Consider the following 23,797-nt stretch of genomic DNA (forward strand, 5'->3'; position numbering starts at 1 on the left):
TATTTATCCGAGTTCTGTAGCCCCTGTCTGTTCCCAATACCTTGGTCATCCCTGTCTGCTTTTATTGAACGTTTTGAATGTTACCTTTTGGTGATGGGTTACATTTTCTTGTTTTTGTTTTTTTTTTTTAAATATCTCCTAAGTTTGCACGTTAGGCATTATGTATGAAAGGATAGGCTGAAGAAAGGGCAGGCTCTGCCCTCCACAGGTAAGTTAGGAAAGGGCTATCCAGGACCCTGGGGTTGGCTGCCCATTGAACAGCTTGAAGCCCAGTGCTCAGGGTGTTAGTGATTCTCACTACCTAAAGTAGAGGCTGAACTATTAATAAATAACATTTACCCTCCAGAAAAAGAGTGTTCCTCCTTTTCTGCCCATGTGTTAGTGTGGGTGGCTCAGTCCATCCAAATGTAGCCAAGCTGGGCTGGGCTCTTTTCACAGTTTTAGTCAGACTCTTCTCTACAAAACTCGCATGTCTTGAAGGTGTGATCAGGACTGTCCCATCATCAGGACTTAGGATCTCAGCACTGAAAAGACTGCAGCCATCTTCATGCTTTCCAGCCTGCACCCAGCATCTGACCACAGGAGACTTTCCTCTGCCTTACTGAGAGCCCTCGGCCCTGCATTGCGAGGGACTGCCCTTTGCCCTGCGTTGCGAGGGACAGCTCAGGCATTCTTGTTGCTCTCCAGCGCTGCCTCTGGGGTCCCCTTGCACCCTGCACTGTGCCTCCAGCCTTCGCTGGATTGGAGGGATGCCTCTCAGCTCTCCTGTTCTGCCCTGTACGCGGGTGGAGAACCAGGGTGGGTGGGTGCCGACCTGTCCTGGGCTGGGCTCCTGGGGATTGGAATCCACACACCTACTCCTCTTGTGTTCTGCTGTGAGCATGACTGGTTTCTCCTCCCCATCCATGGTGGGCTCCTCCACTTCCAGCACTTTACCTGGAGGAAAGCAGCTTCTGGCCCCCTCGTTCTGAGCAGGCTTGTCACTTTTGGGGATCTGTTTTAGTCTGCTTTGTTTTTGCTTTTGTTTTTGTTTGCATTCTCAGCTCTCTGATGGGTTATAAACAAACAATTATTTTGTCACTTAAGCAGACTGTTTGTCTCATTAAGGCAGGATTGGGGATTTCCCTGTGACTTCCTCCATTCAGCAAATGTTTACTTGCCAGAAATATCATGTTTCACATAAATTGCTCCTTACAGAGCCCTGAGTGTCATAGCAGAATCCTAGCCCTTTGGTTTGCAGCTGTGTGTCAGAAACCATCCTCTCACTTATCTGAGTCCTGTCACCTTTTCTGAGGAGCGTAGGCAATGAGAGTCACCAACACCCTGAGTGCTGGGCTTTGAGCTGTTCAGTGGGCATGAGCAGGGGCCTGGCTAGCCCTCCCATACCTTACCTGTGGAGGGCAGAGCCTACATTTTCTTATCATGGGAAATAGCAGAATGGCTCACACTACTCCATATGTTTTATGGTAAAATACCAGGAAAACTGCTTTTAAAAAACAACAACAATAGCCACGATGTATTGAGCTCTGTGCCAGGCACATTTCCTATGTATATCATTTAACCTGTACCCCAGCTGTCTGAGGCAGGGGCTATATTTGTCAACTCCATGAGACACACAGGAAGCAGATGCAGATTTGTAAAGCTTGCCCAAGGCCCAGAGTTAGTAAGTGTTGGGACTAGGATTTGAACCCAGGCAGTCTGTCTTCTGAACCCAGGATGCCAGCCTGTGATCAGGGACTGCCCACCTTAGCTCTCAGTTTGCGGGAGGACAGGAGATGGCACCACACACAAGAGAGGGAGAGGATGGAGAGGAGGGTCCCATGTGACATGCTGCTGATCACGGAGCCAAGCCAATGGGGACCACCAAGGGGAGTGTCGGGGGTGCCACACAAGGCTGCTTCTCTACTGGGGTTAGTGCAGGCTGAGTGTGCAAAGGGGAGGACACGGCGTGGACTAAACCCCAGATCTAGTGGTGGCTGTGTCTGACCTGCAGAGAGGAGCAGGGTGTGTGGGCGGGGCAACAGCTCTCTGTGACCCCCTTCTCCTGTGGCTGGTTCCTGCTCTACATGTTTGTCAGGGTGAAATGTGGTCGTGACTATTGCTAAGATCACAAGGGAGAGACCCTAGAGGAAGCGTTGTGACTGAGCACCTGGAGAAGGTGGCCAGGGCTGGAGCCCATCCCCTGGGAGGACACAGGTGTACAGGGACTGCTTGAGGGCAGTTTGGGGATCACCAGAGGCCCAGTGAGGGCAGCCCTTCTTCCCCCTTCATCCCTTTGCCCTGCGTTGCAAGGCACTCATCTAGCAGGTGTGTCGTCTTTAACCCCACAACAACGCTACCAGGAGTCATGGCTTATTCCTGGCCTCCACTTGAGGAGACTGAGGGTCAGGAGGTGAAGGGCCTGCCCAGGGTCACACAGCACGAGGCACAGAGCAGGACCAGGCCCCAGGCAGGGGGGCCAGAGCCCAGGCCTCTCTTCCTCCAGGTGCAGCTCTCCAGGGTCACCCAGTCGAGGATCATGTGTCCCTGGCACTGGGTTGTGTGTTGTTTGCTTTTGTGTGTGGATCTCTTAGCTGCTGCCCAGAACCAGGCATGGGAGGCCGGGCTTTGCTCAGAGCAAGGGGCAGGGCACCAGGAGATGAGGTGAGGACATGGGCGTGGGGCTGCCCTCACCCCCACTGGGAGAGCAGTTCCTGGTGCAAAGCAGGCTTAGGGAGTGGGGGGTGTGGAGGTCACTCGGGGCGAGGAAGGGGGTGGTGGGCAGAGCATTATGGGATGGTAGTGTGGGGGCTAGTTGGTGGGCTGGTACTTTGAGGATGGGCTTCTGAAGGCAGAGCGCAGGGGCTGGTGGGTTCAGCCCAGTGTGTTGGGGAGGGCGGGCTTGGAGCGCAGGGCTGTCCTCTGGGTGTTGGGCAGCCTTGAGACCTAGAGCACTGCCTCCCAACTGCAGTTGTGATTCCCCCCAGTCCCCTCCCACCCTGCCACAGCTGGAGAGTGGGGAGCTGCACTGGCATTTGGCTGGGAGAGGTCAGGGATGCTAAACATCTCAGAAGCACGGGCGGCCTCACACCAGGAAGGCCAGTAGTGTATAGGAAGAGACCCCAGCCCCTCCTGCTCCACAGCCCTGGGTCCTCCTCAGGCACTGTTGTACCCTGGCCACACATCTAGGCCACAGCTCCCAGCACGCACCCTGCCTCCCAGCACACACCACATCTACAACCCACATCTCAGCAATTGGCACCTCCATGCTGCCCCAGCAGAGGCTCGTCCTTGACATTTCCTTTGCCTCCCCCCACATCCGACCCTCTCAATTCCATGTTTTAAGTCCCCCTGTCATGTCCATCCCCTCCCATCTGTCCTTCCCATGTCCACAAATCTGATGATGATACTCTCCTGCTTAATATCTTTTAAAGATACCCTGTTTCTTTTGGATTGCGTAAGAATAGCAAACACCCAGCCAGCCTCCCAGTGTGCAAGTACCATCTGAGGACCTCCACAGCCGTTTCATCCTCCCTGCAACTGTGATTGCTCCCATTTAACAGGTGAGGAAACTGAGGTGAGAGAATAAGTAATGCGTCCAAGGCCATGCACTGGTGAGTGGTGGATCTTGACTTTGAGCCTATGTAAATGACCACCAGTACTCTCTGATACCACAGACCAAAGTCACTAGCATGGCTCAAGGCCCTGCCTGGTGGGGGCTGCCCATCTTCTAGCTACCCCCAGCTCCCTGCTCTCCAGCCAGGTGCCCAGCCAGCCAGCTCTACACTTTCTCACCCGCAGCCCTTTCCCTTCCCCTTTATCTAATCAACGTGTACTCAGCCCCCACTCACAGAGAATTTCCTTCTTGGTTATTTGGTTCCAGTCTGCCTCCCCAAGGAGACTGCATACTGCATGGGAGGAGGGCCTGTGCCTGGTTTGCTCATCACTGCATTCCTAGCTCCTGATACACTGCCTGACTCCTAGTAGGTGTGCAACAAATATTTGTGGAAAAGAGTTTAATGAATTATGTAGAAAGAACCTCTAACCCTAGGAGAACAACTGCTGGGCACACACCTGCAGTGGTGTATGGTGAGCGCAGAAGAGGGTGCCTCCCACCCTGGTGACTGCAGCCCCTTCCCTTGGAGGGGTTGCGAAGAAGCTTCCCCTGACTGGACACATCAGTGTTCGTGGACAACATTTAATAACAGGCAGAAAGGCCAAGTGCAGTGTCTCATGCCTGTAATCCCAACACTTTGGGAGGCTGAGGCAGGTGGATCACGAGGTCAGGAGTTCAAGACCAGGTTGGCCAATATGGTGAAACCCTGTCTCTACTAAAAATACAAAAATTAGCTGGGTGTGGTGGTGCGCACCCGTAGTCCTAGCTACTCAGGAGGCTAAGGCAGAAAAACTGCTTAAACTCATTGAACCTGGGAGGTGGAGGTTGCAGTGAGCCGAGATCGCGCCACTGCACTCCAGCCTGGGTAACAGAGTGAGATTCCATCTCCAAAAAAACAAAACAAACAAACAAAAAACAGGCAGAAAGAAAGTCATTTCCAGTGGTAAGTGGAAAAAGCCACCATGACAGCATAATCGCTACTATCATGGGTACATATGAAAAGCTGGAAAGTGAGGTATGAAACACCCCTCACTAAGTGCTGCTCCTCCCCGTCCTCCTGCTCTCCCTTCTGCCCAGCCCTGTGCCCATGGATTCCTGAGTGGCACTGAGGTCCAGGTGCGGCACCCAGCATCTGACCTGTGCTGTCTCCTTTGGCCCTCCCAGCTGCCCGTGCTCCTCTTACAGAGGAGCTTGGAGCTTTTCTGACTTCAGGCCTCATGCTTCCCTGCCCAACCAAGATGCTGTGCCCCTCAGGGTGGTGCGCTAAGATGTTTCAACATATGTACTCTCCAGTGGGTATGTGTGGCTTTAATACAGGATTTTAATAGAACTGGTGTATGATTTCCTCTGCAGGTGTGAAAGTGCCCAGCCTTTCTCTTCAGCCCCAGGCACCTGCACATGGCTGCCCCTGCTTTGTTCGCTTTTGAATCTAGGCAAAGGGAAATTTATATCTGAACTGATATTTTTGATTGAATAAAAATGTGAATAACTTTGTTGAGGTATAGTTTATATACTATAAAGTTCCCCTTGTTCTCAGTGTATGAGTCAATGATCTTTAAATAAATTTATGCAGTTGTGCCACCATCACCACAGCCCAAATGTTGGAACATTTTCATCATCCCCTGGAAACCCTGTGCCCCTTGCCGGCCGATCCCTGTTCTCACCCCAGCTGCAGGAGGCTAACGGTCTATTTTGTGTCTATAAAAGTTTGCCTATTCTGGACATTTTGTACAAATGCAATCGCACAGCGTGCTGATTTTATGCATTTGGCTTTTCCACTGAGTGTAATGTCCTCAAGGTTCATGCACATTGGAGCGTGGATCAGTGCGGAATTCCTTCATGTGGCTGAATAGTATTCCAGCAGGAGGAGTACTGAATAGCACACTTGATATACCCATGCAGCGCTTGGTGGATTGGGCTGTTTCTACTGTTTGGCTGTTACTAAGGCTGCTATGAATATGCCACCAGTAACTGCATCCCTTCCCTACTCGACCTTGGCCAATTGATAAGGCAGTCAGGTGCTGGGACTCACTGCTGGGAAGTGGAAAGGGGAGCTCTGCCCTACAGCAGCTCCCCCACAGGCAGAGCAGACACTGTAGAGTTGCATGGGCAAGGGGAGGAGGCCTGCACAGGGTGGGGCTCAGGCATCACTGGGATGGGACACCTGATGGCCTTGTCTTCCTTTAGGGGCAGGGACTTCAGCATTAGGATGCCTCAGTCAGGACCCTGCTCTGGACTGCATTGGTTTCTGCCCTGTCATCTTCTTCTGGTATTCAGGGAAGGGTCTTGAAGTTCTGACGACACAGGGCTGTCTGGTTTCTTTAAGCAGCTGTGCCTGTAGATAAAGAGACTACAGAAACCTGTATGTTTTTGTTTTCATTTCTCTTGCAAGAAATACAGGAAGGGCTGTAATCCCAGTGCTTTGGGAGGCTGAGACAGGAGGACAGCTTGAGCCCAGGACTTGGAGACCAGCCTTGGCAATATAGCGAGACCCCTGTCTCTACGAAAAATAAAAAAATATTAGCTGGGCATGGTGGTGTGTGTGCCTGTGGGCCCAGCCACTTGGGAGGCTGAGGTGGGAGGATTGCTTGAGCCTGGGAGGCGGAGGCTGCAGTGAGCTGAGATCATGCCACTGCACTCCAGCCTGGGTGACAGAGTGAGACCCTGACTCATAAATAAATAGGAATGAAGGAAGGGAGAGACTGGGTTGTATGGTCAGTTTATATTTAACTTCTGGAGAAGCTGCTAAACTATTTTCCAAAGCAGCTAAACCGTTTTATGTTTCCACTAGCTATGTATGAAATTTCTAGCTTTTCCGCATCCTCGACAATAATTCTTTATAATAGGCATTAATGGGTAGAGAGTGGTGTCTCACTGAGGTTTTAATTTTCATTTCTCTAATGACCAACAATATTGAGGGCCTTTTAGGTACTTCTCAGCCAGTCATATACCTTCTTTGGTGGAATGTCTTTTCAGATCTTTTGTCCATATTTTAACTGGGTTGTTTGTTTTCTTATTTTTGGGTGATAAGAGCTCTTTACATTATTTGGATACCAGTTATTTACCATATATGTGATTTGAAAATATGTCCTCCCCATTTGTGGCTTGTTTCATTTGGTGTCTGTAGAAGCACAAAAATTATAATTTTGATAAAGTCTGTCAGTTTTTCCCTCTTTTGGATTATGATTTTGGTATCTTATTTAAGAACTATGCCTAATGCAGAATCATAAAGTTTTCCTCATTCTTTCTAGAAGTTTTATAGTTTTAGCTCTGATATTTCAGTCTATGATCTATTTTTGGTAATTTTTATGTATGATGTGAGGTAAGCTTTTAAGTTCATTTTTTTGCCTGCATGTATCTAATTGTCTCAGTACCACTGGACAGAGAATCCTTGAAAGATTGCCTTTTCCACATTTAATTGCATGGCACCCTTGTCAAAAATCAGTTGGTCATAAATTAAAGAAAAATCCATTGGTCATAAAGAGTCCAGAAGGACTCTTAATTCTGTTCCGTTGGTTATTCTTATGCCAGTAACACACTGTCTGTCTTCATTATTGTAACCCTGTATTACATTTTGAAAATGGGAAGTGTGACTCCTTCTATTTCGTCGTTTTCCGAGATTGTTTTGGTTATTTTAGATTCTTTGTATTTCCATATAAATTTTAGGATCAGCTTATCAGTTTCTGGGATTTTGCCTTGAATATATAGATCACTTTGAGGGTATTTTATCTTAATGATGAAGTCTCAGTATGTATGAACATGGAATATCTCCCCATTTTTATAGAGCTTATTGAAGTTTTCTCAGCAATATATTGTAGTTTTCAGGGTACAAGTCTTATACTTTTATTAAACTTAGTCTCAAATATTTTTATTCTTTTTGATACTTTCGTCAATGAAATTTTCTTAATTTCATTTTTGGATTGCTCATTGCTAGTATATAGAAGTACACTTGATTTTTGTATATTGATTTTACATCTTGCAATCTTGCTGAACTAGTTTTATTAGTTCTAGTAGTTTTTCTAATGGATTCTTTAGAATTTTCTATATACCGGATCTTGTCACCTGCAAATAAAAATAATTGTACTCCTTCCTTTCCAATCTGGACAGGATTGTTTCCTTCTTCCTGGTTGCACAAGCTAGAACCTCCCATGTAATGTTGAGTGGAAGTGGCCAGAAGAGAACTCCTTGCCTTCCTCCCGATCCCAGGGGAGGCATTCAGTCTTTCATCACTGAATGTTCTATTCCCTGTGGAAGAGAACAGACACCCTTTGTTGAGTTGAGGATGTGCCTTTCTATTCCTAGTTTATTGAGAGTTTTTATCATTTAAAGAGTGTTGGATTTTGTCAAAAGCTTTTCTCAGTCTACTAAGATGATCATGTGGGTATTTCAGATCAAACAAATTTGGAGATTTTGGTATCTTTCTTTACTTTCCTAATGGTTACAAAATCATTACATTTCGGAAATATCTAAGGAACCTTAAAATTCCTTAAGTGCTCTATTTCCCAAACTTTCATCACTCCTGGTTTCTACCAGTCACTTTTTACCTGCACTGTTTACCTAGTAATTTTTTTTTTTTTTTTTTGAGATGGAATTTTGCTCTTGTTGCCTAGGCTGGAATGCAATGGCACAATCTCAGCTCACCACAACCTCTGCCTCCCAGGTTCAAGCAATTCTCCTGTCTCGGCCTCCTGAGTAGCTGAGATTACAGGCATGCACCACCATGCCCAGCTGGTTTTGTATTTTTAGTAGAGATGGGGTTTCTCCATGTTGGTCAGGCTGGTCTTGAACTCCCAACCTCAGGTGATCTGCCAGCCTTGGCCTCCCAACGTGCTGGGATTACAGGTGTGAGCCACTGTGCCTGCCCTACCTAGTAATATTTTTGTAAATCAACTTACATTTTATGAATATGTACTTAAATACGTGTATTTTAAAAGGAAACTTAATATTGCTATGTGAAAGATGTCAATGAAAGAGTCAAACTGTAAAATATTTGAAGAGATTTGTTCTGAGCCAAGTATGGGTGACCAATGGCCAAAGAGATCCTGAGAACATGTGCCCCAGGTGGTCAGGACACAGCCTAGTTTTATACATTTTAGAGAAACAGGAGGTATCAATCAAAAACATGTAAGATATACAGAGGGGCTTCCAGGTTATAGGTAGATTTTAAACTTTTCTGATTGGTAGTTGTTTGAAAGAGTTAAGTTCGTATCTAAAGACCTGGGATCAATAGATAGGAATATCTGGGTTACGATGATAAGGGGTTGTGGAGACCAAAATTTTAACATGCAGATGAAGCCTCCGGGTAGCAGGCTTCAGAGAGAATAGACTATAAATGTTTCTTATCACACTTAAGGTCTGTGTTGATGTTAATGCTGGTCAGCTTTTCCTGAAATCCAAAAGGGAGTGGTAGTCAGACATGAGCAGGGCAGGAGAGGGCCTCCGCACCAGGAATGTCAGGCCACCATCAGGTGATGGTCAGGCAGTCGTTAAACTGTGTCTCTAAAATAATAATTGGTTGCAGCCAGCGCCAGGAAAAGGCAGTTTCCCAATAGATAGATACAATCTGAAACTGGTGATCAGCAGCTTCCCGATAAGGTCTCAGGAGTTGGGCGAGTGGGTTCAAGCATGTGCGCTAAGAGGCAACACGGTGGAGTTTAAAACACTTGACTGGTGAGGGAAGAACACCTCAAGCGAGCATGCGCACGGTTTCAGTAAACACACCACACCTGTGGCCCCTCCCAAGTTGTGGCAGGCCACGGCGCAGGCAGGCAGCCCGTTCCAAGGGAAGAATCAGGGCAGAAGGGATGCAACCCTCCGGGAGCCTGCCAACATATAAGCCCCAGTCAGTGGCCAAACCGTGCACTTGATCACTCAGGATGCCCTCTTGCCCTCTTCCAAGTGTACTTTACTTCCTGTCATTTCCACTCTAAACCTTTATAAAAAGTATATAAACCTTTTAATGAACTTTCACTCCTGCTCCAAACTGGCCTCCGTCTCTCCCTTTGCCTTATGCCCCTCGGCTGAATTCTTTCCTCTGAGGATCTTGCAAGAACTGACGTTGCTGCAGACCTGTATTGATTCGCCACCGCTGCTAACAGGAAGATGGTATGATGAAGCATGTTCAACGCTCCCTTCCCATCATGGCCTAAGCCAGTTTTTCTGCTTAACTTTGGAATGCCCTGGTGGAGAGGAAGGGTTCATTCAAATGGTTGGGGAGCCTTAGAATTTTATTTTTGGTTTACAAAGGAAAATAAAAACTGGGACCCCAGTTCACTCTGCCGAAAGGAAAAAATTAAGCTGAAAGCCGTGTCGTGCAAGAAGCAGTCTTTCCTTTTGTTCCTGAGCAGACAGTGACAGATAAAAGGTTAAAGATCTTCAGTCCATGTTCACCTTATCTTATAGTGAGCACAAGATGAACACATAATTGACCATTCCCTTACCTGCTCCTTTTCTCTTGCCACATGTGGATTCAGTAATGAGACCATACCCTCCCTCTGTCCTCTCCAGCAGGCTTTTCCCCTTTAAATATTGAAGCCATTAAAATCATCTCTGGAGAAAAGCACAGACCTATCTCCCGGGATGTGTCCTTAACCTTGGCAAAGTAAACTTCTAAATTGATTGGGACCTGTCTCCGATACTTTTTGGTTTACAACTGCTGTAAAAGGAAACAGTCTCACTGCCTGAAACAGAAAGAAATTATAATAATAATGGCACAGAAGAAAAGATATATAAGATAAAGTCAACCTCTGGGTTAAGAAGGTGGATTGAAAACAAATGTAATAATACTGTCTACTGAAGGTTCTCTCAGATTGCAGCGGGATGTTTCATGAAAGCATAGACCCGGAATGATAGGAGGACAGGAGACTGCAGCAGCTGAACTCTGGAAGCCAGAGCTGGATGAGGGACCTGAGTGAGAGGAGGCTTGGGCATCCAGAGCTGAAAGCTGAGCAGCAGACACCACCGGAGCCTGTGAGGGCACGATTGAGCATGGGGCTAGCTTGCTGCTGCTCCCGCACCACTGCAGAGGCGTCCTCTCTGGAACATGGAGACAAGGTTTTTGGACGGGGGTTCCCAGTCCCCTGGAAGAGATTAAGAGAGTACTGAAGATCTCCAGGGCACTGCAAGCCAGGTCTGTACCCTCCAGCCAGGAGAAGGCAAAAGATCTTTCTGGAGAGCCTGGGCAGCCAGAGGGGAAAGGCCAAGAAACCTATCCTGGCCCTGGGGAAGTGGAGGGTAAGGCAGAGCCAGCCATGAGAAAGGATGATGTTTGCCCAGACATGAAATGTAAGTGATGAGCGCTGATTTAACCAGAAGTTCTCCTGCAATTGCTTTAGGGGATGAGACAGGGCACAGAGGCCAGTTTGTAACAACTAAGTCCTCATCTCCCACAACAGATATCAGCGGATGGTCTCTCATGGAAGAAGCCAGGGCAGCTACACCCAATGACTTAGCAATGAGAAACACCAAACCAAACAAACACCACTGCTGCTGGGAAAGGGACCTGGGGAAAGGGGAAGGTGGTTCAGAGAGCAGAGGTATTTCATGTGAGCCTTTTAGGGCTTCTTGTCTCTTTAGACCACGTGCACATATTACGTGTGTAAAATAAGGCACCAAATACAAACAATGAAATGCGAGTGCTGACTTTGATAGACTCATACATCCCCATTTGAGAATAACGCTTCCCTGTGAGGGAGTCGCCATTGGCCAGCTAGCAGGGGGGTGTTGGCCGGCGTGGCCTGAGACAGTAGGCACAGAGGGTATGGCCTTTGTTTTGGTGAGCAGCGGGGGCCCATGGTTTTGGTTTTGGTGAGGAGCAGTGTGTGGTGGGGCAGGAGACAGCATGCCACTTACTCTGCTGAGTTTGAGTCAGAAAAGTCGTTCCTGAAGCAAAGCAGTGTGCCGGAGGTTCTGTTTGCTCCTGCAGACACCCCCCACCGCCCCCACCGCCAACCCTCCTCCACCTGCTTCGTGTCCCTGGAGACGACCTCCAGGACTTGTCAGCAGGACTCCAGCCTTGACCTCCACTCAGGTCCAACCCATGGGAGGCACCAGCGGGAGACCAAATGGGGTGGGAGCCCCATAGGCACCCCAGGTGGGCAGAGGCTGTGACCTCCACCCAGGCCATAGCCCTCAGGCAGCTCCTCCCCGATGACATGGGGTGCCAACATCTCCTGCAACCCTCCTGGTGAGTGCACCCTCGGGAGTGGGCCGCCTGTCGCCTCCTGCCAGACCTGACAATGGGACCACGGGGGAAGAGCCCCCTGCTCGTGGAGGTTTATTTCAGGAAGGCTTTGTGGCTCTGGGCACTGCTGCTCTGCTCATGTCAAGTGATTCTGTGAGAGCCGCAGAGTGGCACTGGCTGCTGTTGTCCAGTTAGGAAAGCCAGGGAGGCCCTGTTACCAACCCTCTTGCCTGAGCAGCTGCCTCCAGGAGCCCTGCAGCTGACAGCCACGAGCTCCTTATATTTGAACTGCTTGACTCTTTAAATCCCATGAAATAATGCGACAACACACAGTGACAGACCAGCAGAGAGTAGCGCGTAGGGGAGACTTATGAACATTGAAGGGACAGAAGGGTGAGGCAGTTCCAGGGCCCAGTGTACTGTCAGCCACTAAGCAGGGCCCTGAACACAGTTCATCCTTCTAGTGGCCCCAGTTGACAGGGCCAATGAGCTGCCAAGGAGCCTCCCTGGCCTCTGAGCCTGTGAAATGAGTGCCGCCCTTTCTCCAGACTGCTTTCAAGACCCAGGCCTTGGCTGTGGATGGTTTCCCCGACCGCCCCTGCCAGCCCAGCCCCTTCCAGGAGGCTCTGTGCTGCGTGAGGGGAGGCAGTGAGTGTGTGTGTCTGGCTTCTATTCCTCCCTTGCCCTCCCTTCCGACCCTTGTCCTCCACCTCAGCCACATGTCCTTCCAGTCCTTGTCTGACGGTGTCCAAGAGCCCATGTAGGCCACACACAGGTCTATGAGAGCCAAACCATAGCCCAGCGCTGCAGGCTGCTCTCCTGCTCTCTGACCACCCCGGGCGCCCTCTGCAGGCCAGGATGGGCTGCTCTGCTTCCTGTGTCAAGACTGTCCAAATTCCTGCCTGGCTCACACCCCAGCCCGTTGGGCGGTGAGGTAAACCTTCCAGCTCCCCTCGCCCCAGAAGGAGCTATTTTCTCAGCTTGCCGACGAAGGGCCTGGCAGGGCACAACCATGGTTGCCTCCTAGGTGGTCATGGGGTGGCGGTGGGTTTGGGCACTGAGAAGGGAGGTGCCTGGACCTGGTATCCAAATGTGATGGGACTAGGCAGGGCACAAGCTGCAGGAGCAGAGCAGGGCTCAGGGCCCATGCCCACCGTGCCAGAGGGTGCAGAGAGGCGGGAGCACCCAGCTTGTGTGCTTCAGGGCGTGGTCCCCCAACTAGCCTGGCTGCAGGACCCGGGGCAGTAAGGGCCTGTTCGGAACCAGCTTCTGCTCTGTGTCATGGCACACTCTGCTCTGCTGGACAGATAGCACCAGCATTGGCGAGGACCCTCGAGCCACCGGTCTGTTGGGAAACTGAAGACCAATCTGCTTAGAGAACAGGCCCCTAATCACTTTAGAAGAGCTTCCTGCCATTTCCTGCTGAAGCCAGTCCCCACTTCTTCCTTTTAGGAGGAAAGTCTCGGCTGGGCATACAGTGCCAACTAGAGACCACACGTCCTATGTTCCTTTGCAGCTGGCATGGCTGCCAACCATGTGACTAGGTTTGGAGTGTGAGATTGCAGCTTCCACTTCAAGTCCTTATATGTGAAGTTTCCTGCCCTCCAGTTCCTCTCCTCTTTCAGCCCACAGGCGGGAGTACAGGTGTGAAAGGAGCCGGCTACGGCCATGCACCTCAGGGAGTGGTGAACCACAAGGAAGGACCAGGGCTACTGAGTGACCCCACTGGGCACAGTCCCACCAACGTGGACCGCTCATCTTTAGAAGGTTAGGAGAGGGAGGTGCCAGCTTCTGTGTTTCGGGCCACTGCATTGGAGGTGTCTTTGTTGCAGCAGGTGAGTGCTGACCAACACGCCATCTCCGTGTGCCAATTTAAAGGGCATTTCCAACTCCAGGCATTTGGAAAACAGACTAGCCTCACAGTCAGACAGTCTGAATTTCTTCCTGCAGCACCTTGAATGCACCTGCGGGCACCTGGGGCTCTGTTTTCTTATAACCCCTTGGATCACCACCAGCATACCAAGGATGGCCCAGGCAAGTGCAAAGGCAGCCCGGCCGCCCGCACTGGAGAGCTGCTGCCCTGGAGGAACAAACCTGGGCCTCTGCCAGCCCTGTCAAGGCCCCTTCCTCTGGTGTTTGGGGAAAGGGATTGGACTCACATCTTCTTAGACAGCTGCCTGACCCCAGAGCTGGTGCCCTGTTCTCATTCCCTCCATGGAGATGAGGCCAGGACTCAGGACCACCCTCTGCCTCCAGGGGACACAGCTCCCACCGCAGGCTCTGGCACAGGGCTGGTACCTTTTAGGTCACAGAAGGACTTCACACACAAAAGCTGTCAACAATATCAAATGTCCCTGCTCCTGCAGCCATGAATCACGCTCTAGTCTGGGAGGTGCTCCCTTGTTGGTCCCGCCTGCCGCCTCTGTGGTCCCCACTAAGTCCCCCACTGTACAACAGCTGTCTACTCCCAAACTTGAATCTGGTCTCTGTATTTAAAAATATGCAATTTGAGTTTTCTCTTTAGTGGACTCACAGGCCCCAGGTTAGACTTAGGGCAGAATTCAAAGCCCAACGATCTGACGTCCCTGACCCCTCCTCCCCAGCAGCCTTGTATGTGGTGAGAGGATGGGATGGAAGAATGACCTCTTGCTGTCCCCAAAGCAAACCCCATTACCCAGGCAAAATCCTGGGTCACAATTGTAATGTGAGAAAAAAAAAATGTAAAATAAGAAACTTTGAACCGGACAGACAGGGTTTTATGAAGGACACAATCTACACTGGAGTCATAAGCATCCTCAACCTCTTTGTGCCTGTGCCAGGAATGACGCTCCAGAAAATCTGAGGGGAGAGGTGGTTTCAGCCCTCACCCACTCGGTTCATCACTGGACCACACGCATGTCTCATCAGAGAGGCTGGGCAACCCCCTCCCTCTGATATTCAAAATCTCAAGGGCTGCAGTCCCACAGCAGGGTCAGCCAGTCTTCCTGCCACGCCTGGAGCCCATGCATCTGCCTCTGCTGTTTCCTTTTGCCAGCACACTATGGCACCAGGGAGAGCAGAGCCCATCCTGTGGCTGGGAGGGGCTGGGATTCCTGCAGTGGCCACAGAGGCTTCCAGAGAGAGAAGAGGATACTATTCCTACAGATGCTCGCAGGCCGCCCCCAGCTCAGGCTCCCAGGACACAGCCCTTAACCCCAGTATCACTTCACCCCTTCTCTGTCCTGTAAGCTGTTTAGGAGTCAGACACAATTTCTTTTGGCTCGTATACCCTCGGGGTCCAGTGCTCACACAAATGAGTGAAGCAGCCCAGGCGTCCAGAGAGCACATAGGCCTTGTCAAGGGTCGGTCTCCACTCACCTGGCCCCCTGTAGCTACCTAGGTCGTGCGGGCCATGGCAGCTGGGTTCCCTGAATAGTGGAGAAATGTGAAGTCTCTTTCAAACATGGGCAGCTAGTTCTATTTTCTATCCGCTTTATTGAGGTAGCCACCGTAATGGTTATATAGAATAATTCTATAATTCCACAAACGTTCCGTAGTGCCTGTTTGAAGTCAATCCACTCCCCTTCAGTCCTGACCCCTGCCAACCACTGGTGTGTTTCTGTCACTATAGTTTTGCAAGTAGAATCACATGGTATGTAGTCTATAGTGGCTCATTTTGTTCATTTAGCAGAAGGCATTTGGGACCAATCTATATTGTTGTGGACATCAGTAGTTTGTTTCTTTTTGTTGCAGAGTTAATAAAATACAGATTGTCCCTGATTTGACCAATTCAAGCTGGTTCTGGGTCATTTTGAAGTGTCCTCATCACTCTTTGATCACTGACTTGCTTTCTGGCAAACAAGATGTTCTAGGCTCATCTTTGTGTGGGGGGCAGTGGGTGGAGTTGTGTTTATTGAGATAAATTCACGTGAATTAAACCATTTTAAAGTGTGCAATTCAATGGCACACTTTAATTTAGTACATTCACAATATTGTGCAACCACCACCTCTTGTCAAAATATTTCCATCATCTCAAAGGGACACCCCATCCCCATTAAACAATAACTCCCAATGCCCCACCTCCCCAGCTCCTGACAAACTCTATTCTACTTTGTCTCTGTGAATTTGTCTATTCTAGATATTTCACAAAATTGGAGTCATATATGACCATTCGTGTCTGGCTTATTTCACTTAGTTTAATGTTTTTGAAGTTTATCCTGTTGTAGCATGAACCAGTACTTCATTCATTTTTATGCTAAATAATATTCCATTGTGTGGCTATACCACATTTTGTTCATACATTCATCTGTTGATGGATACTTGAGTTGTTTCTGCCTTTTAGCTATTATAAATAATTCCGCAGTGAATACTAGTGTACAAGAATCTGCCTGAGTCCTTGTTTCAAGCATTTGGTAAATATACCTAGGATTGGAATCACTGGGTCTTCTGGTAATCCTATGTTTAACTTTCTGAGGCACTGACAGGCTGTTTTCCACAGCAACTGTACCATTTTACATTCCCACCAGCAGTGTGAGAGGGTTCTGATTTCTCCACATCCTCATCAACAATTGGTTTTTCCTTTTTTTTGGATAATAGCCATCCTGATGGGTGGGGAGTAGTATTTCCCTGTGGTTCGATTTGCATTTTGCTGATGCCTAACAATGTTGAGCATGTTTTCATTTGCTTGTTGGCCGTTTGTATATCTACCTGGGTAAAATGTCTATTTTAGTACTTTGCACCTTTTTAAATTGGTGTTTTGTTTTTTCATTGTTGAGTTGTAAGAGTTCTTTATACAATCTGGAATGTTAAACCATGATCATATTTGCAAGTATTTTCTCCCATTATATGGGTTGTCTTTGGCTTTCTTGTTAATATCCTTTGAAGCATGAAAGGTTTTAGTTTTGACAAGGTCCATTTTATCTATTTATTATTTTGTTGCTTACACTATTGATGTTATATTTAAGAAACCCTTGTCCAATGAAAGAATATGGAAATTTAAACCTATACTTCCTTCTAAGACTTCTATAGTTTGGAAGACTCCTTTTAAGAGTCTTATATTCAGACTTTAGATCTGTTTTTAGCTAATGTTTATGTGTAGTGCAATGTAAGGGTACAATTTAATATTTTTGCATGCAGATATTCGGTTGTCCTAGTGCCATCTGTTAAAGAGACAATTCTTTCCCCATTGAATGGTCCTGGAACCCTAGTAAAAAGACAATTAATGATAGATTTATGGGTTTATTTCTGGACTGTCAATTCTACCCTATTGATCCATGTCTATCCTCATGCTAGTATCACAATGTTTTGATTAGTGTAGATTTGTAGCATGTTTTCTAATTAAGAAGTGTGGGTTTTCCAACTTTGTTTTACTTTTTCAAGATTGTTTTAGCCATTCAGGGTCTCTTGCCTTTCTGTACAAATTTGAAGATCAGCTTTTCCATATCTGCACAAAACCAATGGGATTTTGATAAGTATTGCATTGAATCTATTCTGATAGGGATGGCCTTGAATTGGTAGAACATTTTGGGTAGTATTGCCTTCTTAATATTAAATCTTTCAATCCATAAACACAGGTTGTCTTTCCATTTAGTTAGGTATTCTTTAATTTCTTTCAGGATAGGAAAAGAGAGAAATAGTCAAGCAGTGAAACTTTGGAAAGAAAAGCAATAGATGAGTGGAAAATAACCCAGCATATAAAAGAAAGAAAATTCTGAGACAGCATGGGGGAAAGTCAAGAACCCATTCTGACTTTATATCAAAGTAATCAAAATCTCAAATTGCTGACACCATGTGCCTCTGGAAAAGGAAGTGAACAGGTTGGGATGTGGCAGCCGACTGAGATAAAGTAGATTCTTTGAAAGTTTACTTATGAGACAATGGGATTCCCACCTCCCACCACCTTTCAGGGCATTTTCTGCACACTGGCAACTGTCCAAAAGATTATTTTCTGGAGAAGGTTAAAACCAAGGATCTCTTGACTACAAGGCACTAGGCACAAATGGAGACATGGATGCTACACCAGCACAATATTGAGATGAACAAATACTTCCTGAATCCTCAGACCTCTTCTCTCACTCACTTTCCAGAACTCTGGCAATGAGCACTTCGCCCTTGCTCTAACAAGAGATTGGTAGAGTCTTATAGGCCCCTGAGGGAAGACTTAAAAATACTGAGTAAATGTCCTTAAGTAAACTTATCCAGTTAGATTATCTGACAAGGAAGCTCAAATTCAGTAAGTCATGAACACATGCTTAGAGCCTTCAAATGCTGGGTTTTCTTAATTTTTAAAAATTAAGGCATAATTTACTTATAATCAAATTCAGTTTTTAGGTGTATAGTTCTATGTGTCCAGAAAACACAGTTGTAAAACTACCATTAGAATAAAGGTAAAGGACAATTCCATGTCCCCCAAATCCAAACATCTTTTTAATCTCCAACATTTAATATGAATAGAGAAAGATCATCAGACTTGAAAGAAACAGGGAGTATTGCAGAAATCCTCAGAGAGAATGTATTACAATCATGACCTGAACATAGAATATATCATCAAAAGTAGCATTCAGAGACCCAAAAGATAACTATTAGAAATATTAGAAATGTAAATTTTGTCTATGGCCATACCACCCTGAACATACCTGATCTCATCTGATCTCAGAAGCTAAGCAGGGTCAGGCCTGGTTAGTACTTGGATGGGAAAAATGTCAATTTTGATGGTAGAAATTAAAAACCCAATGGGTGGGCATTTATCCCAGAGAAATGAAGGCTTATGTTCATTTCTGTGTGTACCTGAATGTTTGTAGCAGCTTTACTTACAACAGCCTCAACCTGGAAACAACCAAAATGTCCTTTAACAGGTGAACAGTTAACCAAACTATGGTACGTTCATATCAAGAAATTTACTCAGCAATAAAAATGAATGAACCAAAGTGACATTATGGGAAATGAGGCATATGATACTCCAGGAATCCATCCCTCCACTGAGATAACAGTTGAGCTGTCAGGAAATTTCCAAAGCAGCTATTTTGGAACTCTGGAGTCTAGTCCAACACTTGTATCCTCCATGGAAGAACCTGATGAAGAAGCTGGTGAATTTCCATGCTTCTAGTAGTGCCTAATATCCTCCATTCCCTAGCAGTGTGGCAGGCATCTGTGGGATGACAGCTTATGTTCATGGTGGGACCTGCTGGTGCCAGAGAGGGCAATAAGGACCTTGTCCTTCACAAACCAGGATGTGTGTTTGACTGCCAATGGCTGCATTTGCTTGCTGGGGGGATGGCTCAGAGGCTGGTCATTCTTTCAGCTCCTACAATCTGAAGCAGCTTCTCTGCCACAAGGATAATTAGAGAAATAGTAATTTTTAAGAAGAGCTATTTTATTTTTATTTTGCCTTTTTTGGGAGCCAGACATTTAAGGAAATCTTTGTCAAGTCTGACCACAGAGAACAGAAATTCCAGCAACCACACTCCACAATGAATACACACTTTGCAAAAGCTTCAGGAAGTCACAAATGGGTGGCTCCAACCCTCAACAAACAAAAATAATTCCAGAGGAGTGGGAATATGTGATTTCTAGAGTTTTCACATTACAGTACTCAGAATGTACAGTTCTCAGTAAGACAAAACCAAAAACAAAACATAGAATTAGTTTGCTAGGACCACCATAACAAAGTGCCACAAACACATTCAGTAGCTTAAACAGCAGAAATTTATTGGTTCACAGTTCTGGAGACTATATGTCCAAAATGGCAGGGTTGATTCCCTCTGAGAACTGTGAGACAGAACCTGTTCCATCCTTCTCTCTTAGCTTCTGGTGTTTTGCTAGCAGTATTTGGCATTCTTTGGCTGGCAGTTCTCTGTCTTTATCTTTAAACGGCCTTCTCCCTAAGTGTATGTCTACATCCAAAATTTTCCCTTCTTATAAGGACACTAGTCATATTGTATTAGGGGACCATCCTACTCCAGTATGACCTCATTTTAACTAATTTGCAACGATCTTATATCCAAAAAAAGTAATATGGTGAGGTGCTGGGGTTTAGAATTTCAACATATAAGTTGTAGAGGGACACAATTCAACCCATAACTTGAAGATAAGGCAATAAAAATTATTGTTTGAATAATATAAAGAGAAAAACATGAAAAATATGAATAGAGGCTGAGATACCTGTGGGATACCATCAAGCATAACACACTGCATTGGAGTCCCAGAAGGAGAAGAGAGAGAAAGAAAAAGACATAAAAGAATATTTGAAGAAACAAGGGCTGAAAATTTCCCAAATCTGATGAAAGACATAATAATACACATTCAAAAAGCTCAGTTCACGCCAACACACATTATAGTCAAATTGTCAATACTCAAAGACAAATGGAGAATCTTGAAAGCCGCAAGAGAGGAGCTACTCATCATGTACAAGGGATTCTCGATAAGATTAACAGCTGATTTTTCATCAGAAACCGTGAAGGCTACACAGGAAAGGGATGCCATGTTTAAAGTCCTGAAAGAAAAATAAGCTGTCGACCAAGATTTCTATATCTAGCAAAATGATACTTTAAGAATGAAGGAAAACTTTAGACATTTCCAAATAACAGAAGCAAAAAAGGGAGTTTGTTATCAGTAGACTTTCTCTATTAGAAATGCTAAAGGGAAAAGGGAGGGTTTTAACAGAAATGAAAATATGCTAGACAGAAACTTGCAACTATAATACAAAATAAGAACACTGATAGTGGTAGCTACACAGCTAAATATAAAAGTCAGTATGATTGTAATGTTAGTATATAACTCCTTTTGTACCTATATGAATTAAAAGTTAAGTGCATAAAGGAATAATCACAAATCTATGTTAATAAGCACACAAAATATAAACATGTAATTTGTGACAATCACAATATAAAGTGGAGGAATGAAGGGATATAGGAGTAAAGTGTTTATATACAATTTTAACTAAGTTGCTATTCATACTAGGTGATTATAAGTGTAAAGTATTGATTGTAACCTCCAAGCTAAACCACTAAGATAGTAACTAAAAAATATACTGAAAAAGACTGAAGACAAGACTCAAAGTAGTACACTACAAAAATCAACTAACTATAAAAATTAGGCAGTAATTGTGAAATCGAGGAGCAAAAAACGCATAAGACATAAAGAAAAGAAATACTAAATGGCAGAAGTAAGTTCTTCCTTCTCAGTAATTACTTTAAGTGAAAGTGGATTAAATTATCCAATTAGTAGGCAACGATTAGCAGAATGTATAAAAGGCCCATATATGTGCTGTCTATAAAGAATCACTTTAGATTCAAAACTCATATAGATTGCAAGTAAAAGGGTGGAAGAAGATATTCCATTAAAGCAGTAATCAAAAGAGAGCTTGGATTGATATGGTATTGTGGGACAAAATAGACTTTAAGCCAAAAAGGTTACAAGAGACAAAGAACATTAAACATTGATAAAAGGGTTGATCCATCAAAAATATATAGCTATCATAAACATATATGCACCTAACAATGGAACCCCCAAAAATATGAAGCAAAAATTGATAAAATTGAAGGAAGAAATAGTTCTGCAATAATAGATGGAGATTTTAATACCCAAATTTCAATAATCAATAGAACCAGACAGAAGATGATCAATAAAGAAATAGAGGCTGGGTGCCATGGCTCATGCCTATAATCCCAGCACTTTGAGAGGCTGAGATGGCCGGATCACCTGAGGTCAGAAGTTCGAGACCAGCTTGGCCAACATAGTGAAACCCTGTCTCTACTAAAAATACAAAAATTAGCTGGGCATGGTGGTGGATGACTGTAGTCCCAGCTACTTGGAAGCTGAGGCAGGAGAATTGCTTGAACTTGGGAGATGGAGGTTGCAGTGAGCTGAGATCACACCACTGCACTCCAGCTTGGGTGACAGAGTGAGACTCTGTCTCAAAAAAAAAAAAAAAAAGAAAAGGAAAGAAAAAGAAATAGAGCACTTGAACAACACTCTAAACCAATTCGACCTAAGAGATTATATTATATATATTAAAACTAAACCAAACAATAGCAAAATATACATTCTTCTTAAATGTACACGGGATGTTCTCCAGGACGTATTAGGCCATAAAATAAATCTTAATAAGCCTAAGAAGATTCAAATCATACAAAGTATATTTTTTATCACAATGGAATCACTAGAAATCCATGACAGAAGGAAAACTGGAAAATTTACAGTATTTGCCTATTAAATAACACACTTTATGCAACCAGTAGGTCAAATAATAAATCCACAAGGGAATTTGGAAAATGCCTTGATATGAATTAGGCCAGGCACGGTGGCTCACTCGTGTAATCCCAGCACTTTGGGAGTCTGAGATGGGTTGATCTCTTGATGCCAGAAGTTTGAGACTAGCTTGGCCAGCATGGTGAAACCAAGTCTTTACCAAAAATGCAAAAATTAGCCAGGCGTTGTGGCACCTGCCTGTATTTCCAGCTACTCGGGAGGCTGAGGCATGAGAATCACTTGAACTCAGGAGACAGAGGTTGCAGCGAGCCGAGATTGCGCTACTGCACTCCATCCTGTGCGAGAGAGTGAGACTGTCTCAAAGAAAAAAAAAAAAGAAAAGAAAAGAAAGGAAAGAAAGAGAAAGAAAAAAAGAAAATTCTTTGATATGAATTAAAAGAAAAACTCAACATACCAAATGTTATGGTATGAAGGGAAAACAGTGCTAAAAGGGAAACTTATAGCTATTAATGTACATCTTAAAAATAAGAAGGATCCCAAGTTAATGATCTAACTACACAATTTAAGGAATTAGAAAACAAAGAGCAGACTAAATCTAAAGATAGCAGAAGTAAGGAAATAATAAAGGTTAGAGTAAAGATAAATCAAGTACAGAATGGAAAAACAATGGAGAAAATCAACAAAACCAAAAGGTGATTTTTGAAGTGATCAAAATTAACAAAACTTTAGCTAGATTGACTAAGGAAAGAAAAAGATTCAAATTAGTAAAATAAGAAAGGAAAGTGGGAGATATTACTACTGACCATACAGAAATTAAAAGGATTATGAGAGAATACTCCAAAAAATGTCATGCCAACAAATTAGATAACCTAAATGAAATGGACAAATTTCTAGAAACAAACAAACAAACAAACAAAAACAAGACTGAATTATGGAGAAATAGAAAATATGAATAGACTCATAACTAGTAAAGAGATTGAATCAGTAATGAAGAAAAGCCCTGTGCCACATGATACCACTCGTGAATTCTAACAAACACTTACTAAAAAACGTACATAAATGTTTTTCAAAGTTTTTCTAAAAGTTAAAGAGGTGGGACCATTTCCTAACTCATTCTGTGAGGCCAGCATTGCCCTAATACCAAAGCCAGACAAAGACACTACCAGAAAAGAAAACTAGGGGCCAATATCCCTTATGAATATACATGCAGAAATCCTCAATGAAATATTAGTAAATGAAATTCATCAGCGTATTAGAAGTGTTACACACTATTACCAAGTAAGATTTATCCCTAGAATGTAAGGATTATTGTTACATAATGAAAACATCAATATACTACACTACATTTTTAGAATAAGGAGGAAAAGACATGATCATTTCAATTGATGTGGAAAACATGCTTGACAAAATTGAACACTCTTTCATGATAAAAACACTCAACTCCTTAACATGATAAAGGCAATATATATAAAAATCCCACAGCCAACACCATACTGTATAGTGAAAAACTGGAAACCTTTTCTCTAAGATCAAGAAGGAGACAAGGATGCCGACCTTCCTCAGTTCTATTTAACACAGTACTGAAAGTTCAGGCCAGAGCCATTAAGCAAGAAAAGGAAATATAAAGCACTCGAATTGGAAAGGAAGAAGTGAAATTGCCTCTGCTCAAAGATAGAATATAGAAAACCCTAAATAATCCATAAAAACCCTGTTAGCACTAATAAGTAAAAAGCCGTAGGGTATAGCAGACAGTGGCACAGGTGAACAGCACTCATAAGTGAAAAGTCATAGGGTATAGTGGACAGTGGCACAGGTGAACAGCCGAACCACTT

At 45.0% G+C, this 23,797-nt stretch overlaps 1 protein-coding gene across 1 annotated transcript; it reads left to right on the top strand.

The window, feature by feature from the left end:
- The first annotated feature begins 10,399 nt into the window (after positions 1-10,399).
- On the top strand, positions 10,400-11,244 carry TXNRD3NB (thioredoxin reductase 3 neighbor). The gene is given in 3 exon segments (XM_011971506.1): positions 10,400-10,667; positions 10,670-10,879; positions 10,990-11,244. Coding segments are annotated over 3 exon segments (597 nt in total). The 5' UTR covers positions 10,400-10,492; the 3' UTR covers positions 11,202-11,244.
- The last annotated feature ends 12,553 nt before the right edge of the window (positions 11,245-23,797 follow it).

Source organism: Mandrillus leucophaeus, unplaced genomic scaffold, assembly GCF_000951045.1.
Source record: "Mandrillus leucophaeus isolate KB7577 unplaced genomic scaffold, Mleu.le_1.0 Scaffold123, whole genome shotgun sequence".
Lineage (NCBI taxonomy): Eukaryota > Metazoa > Chordata > Mammalia > Primates > Cercopithecidae > Mandrillus > Mandrillus leucophaeus.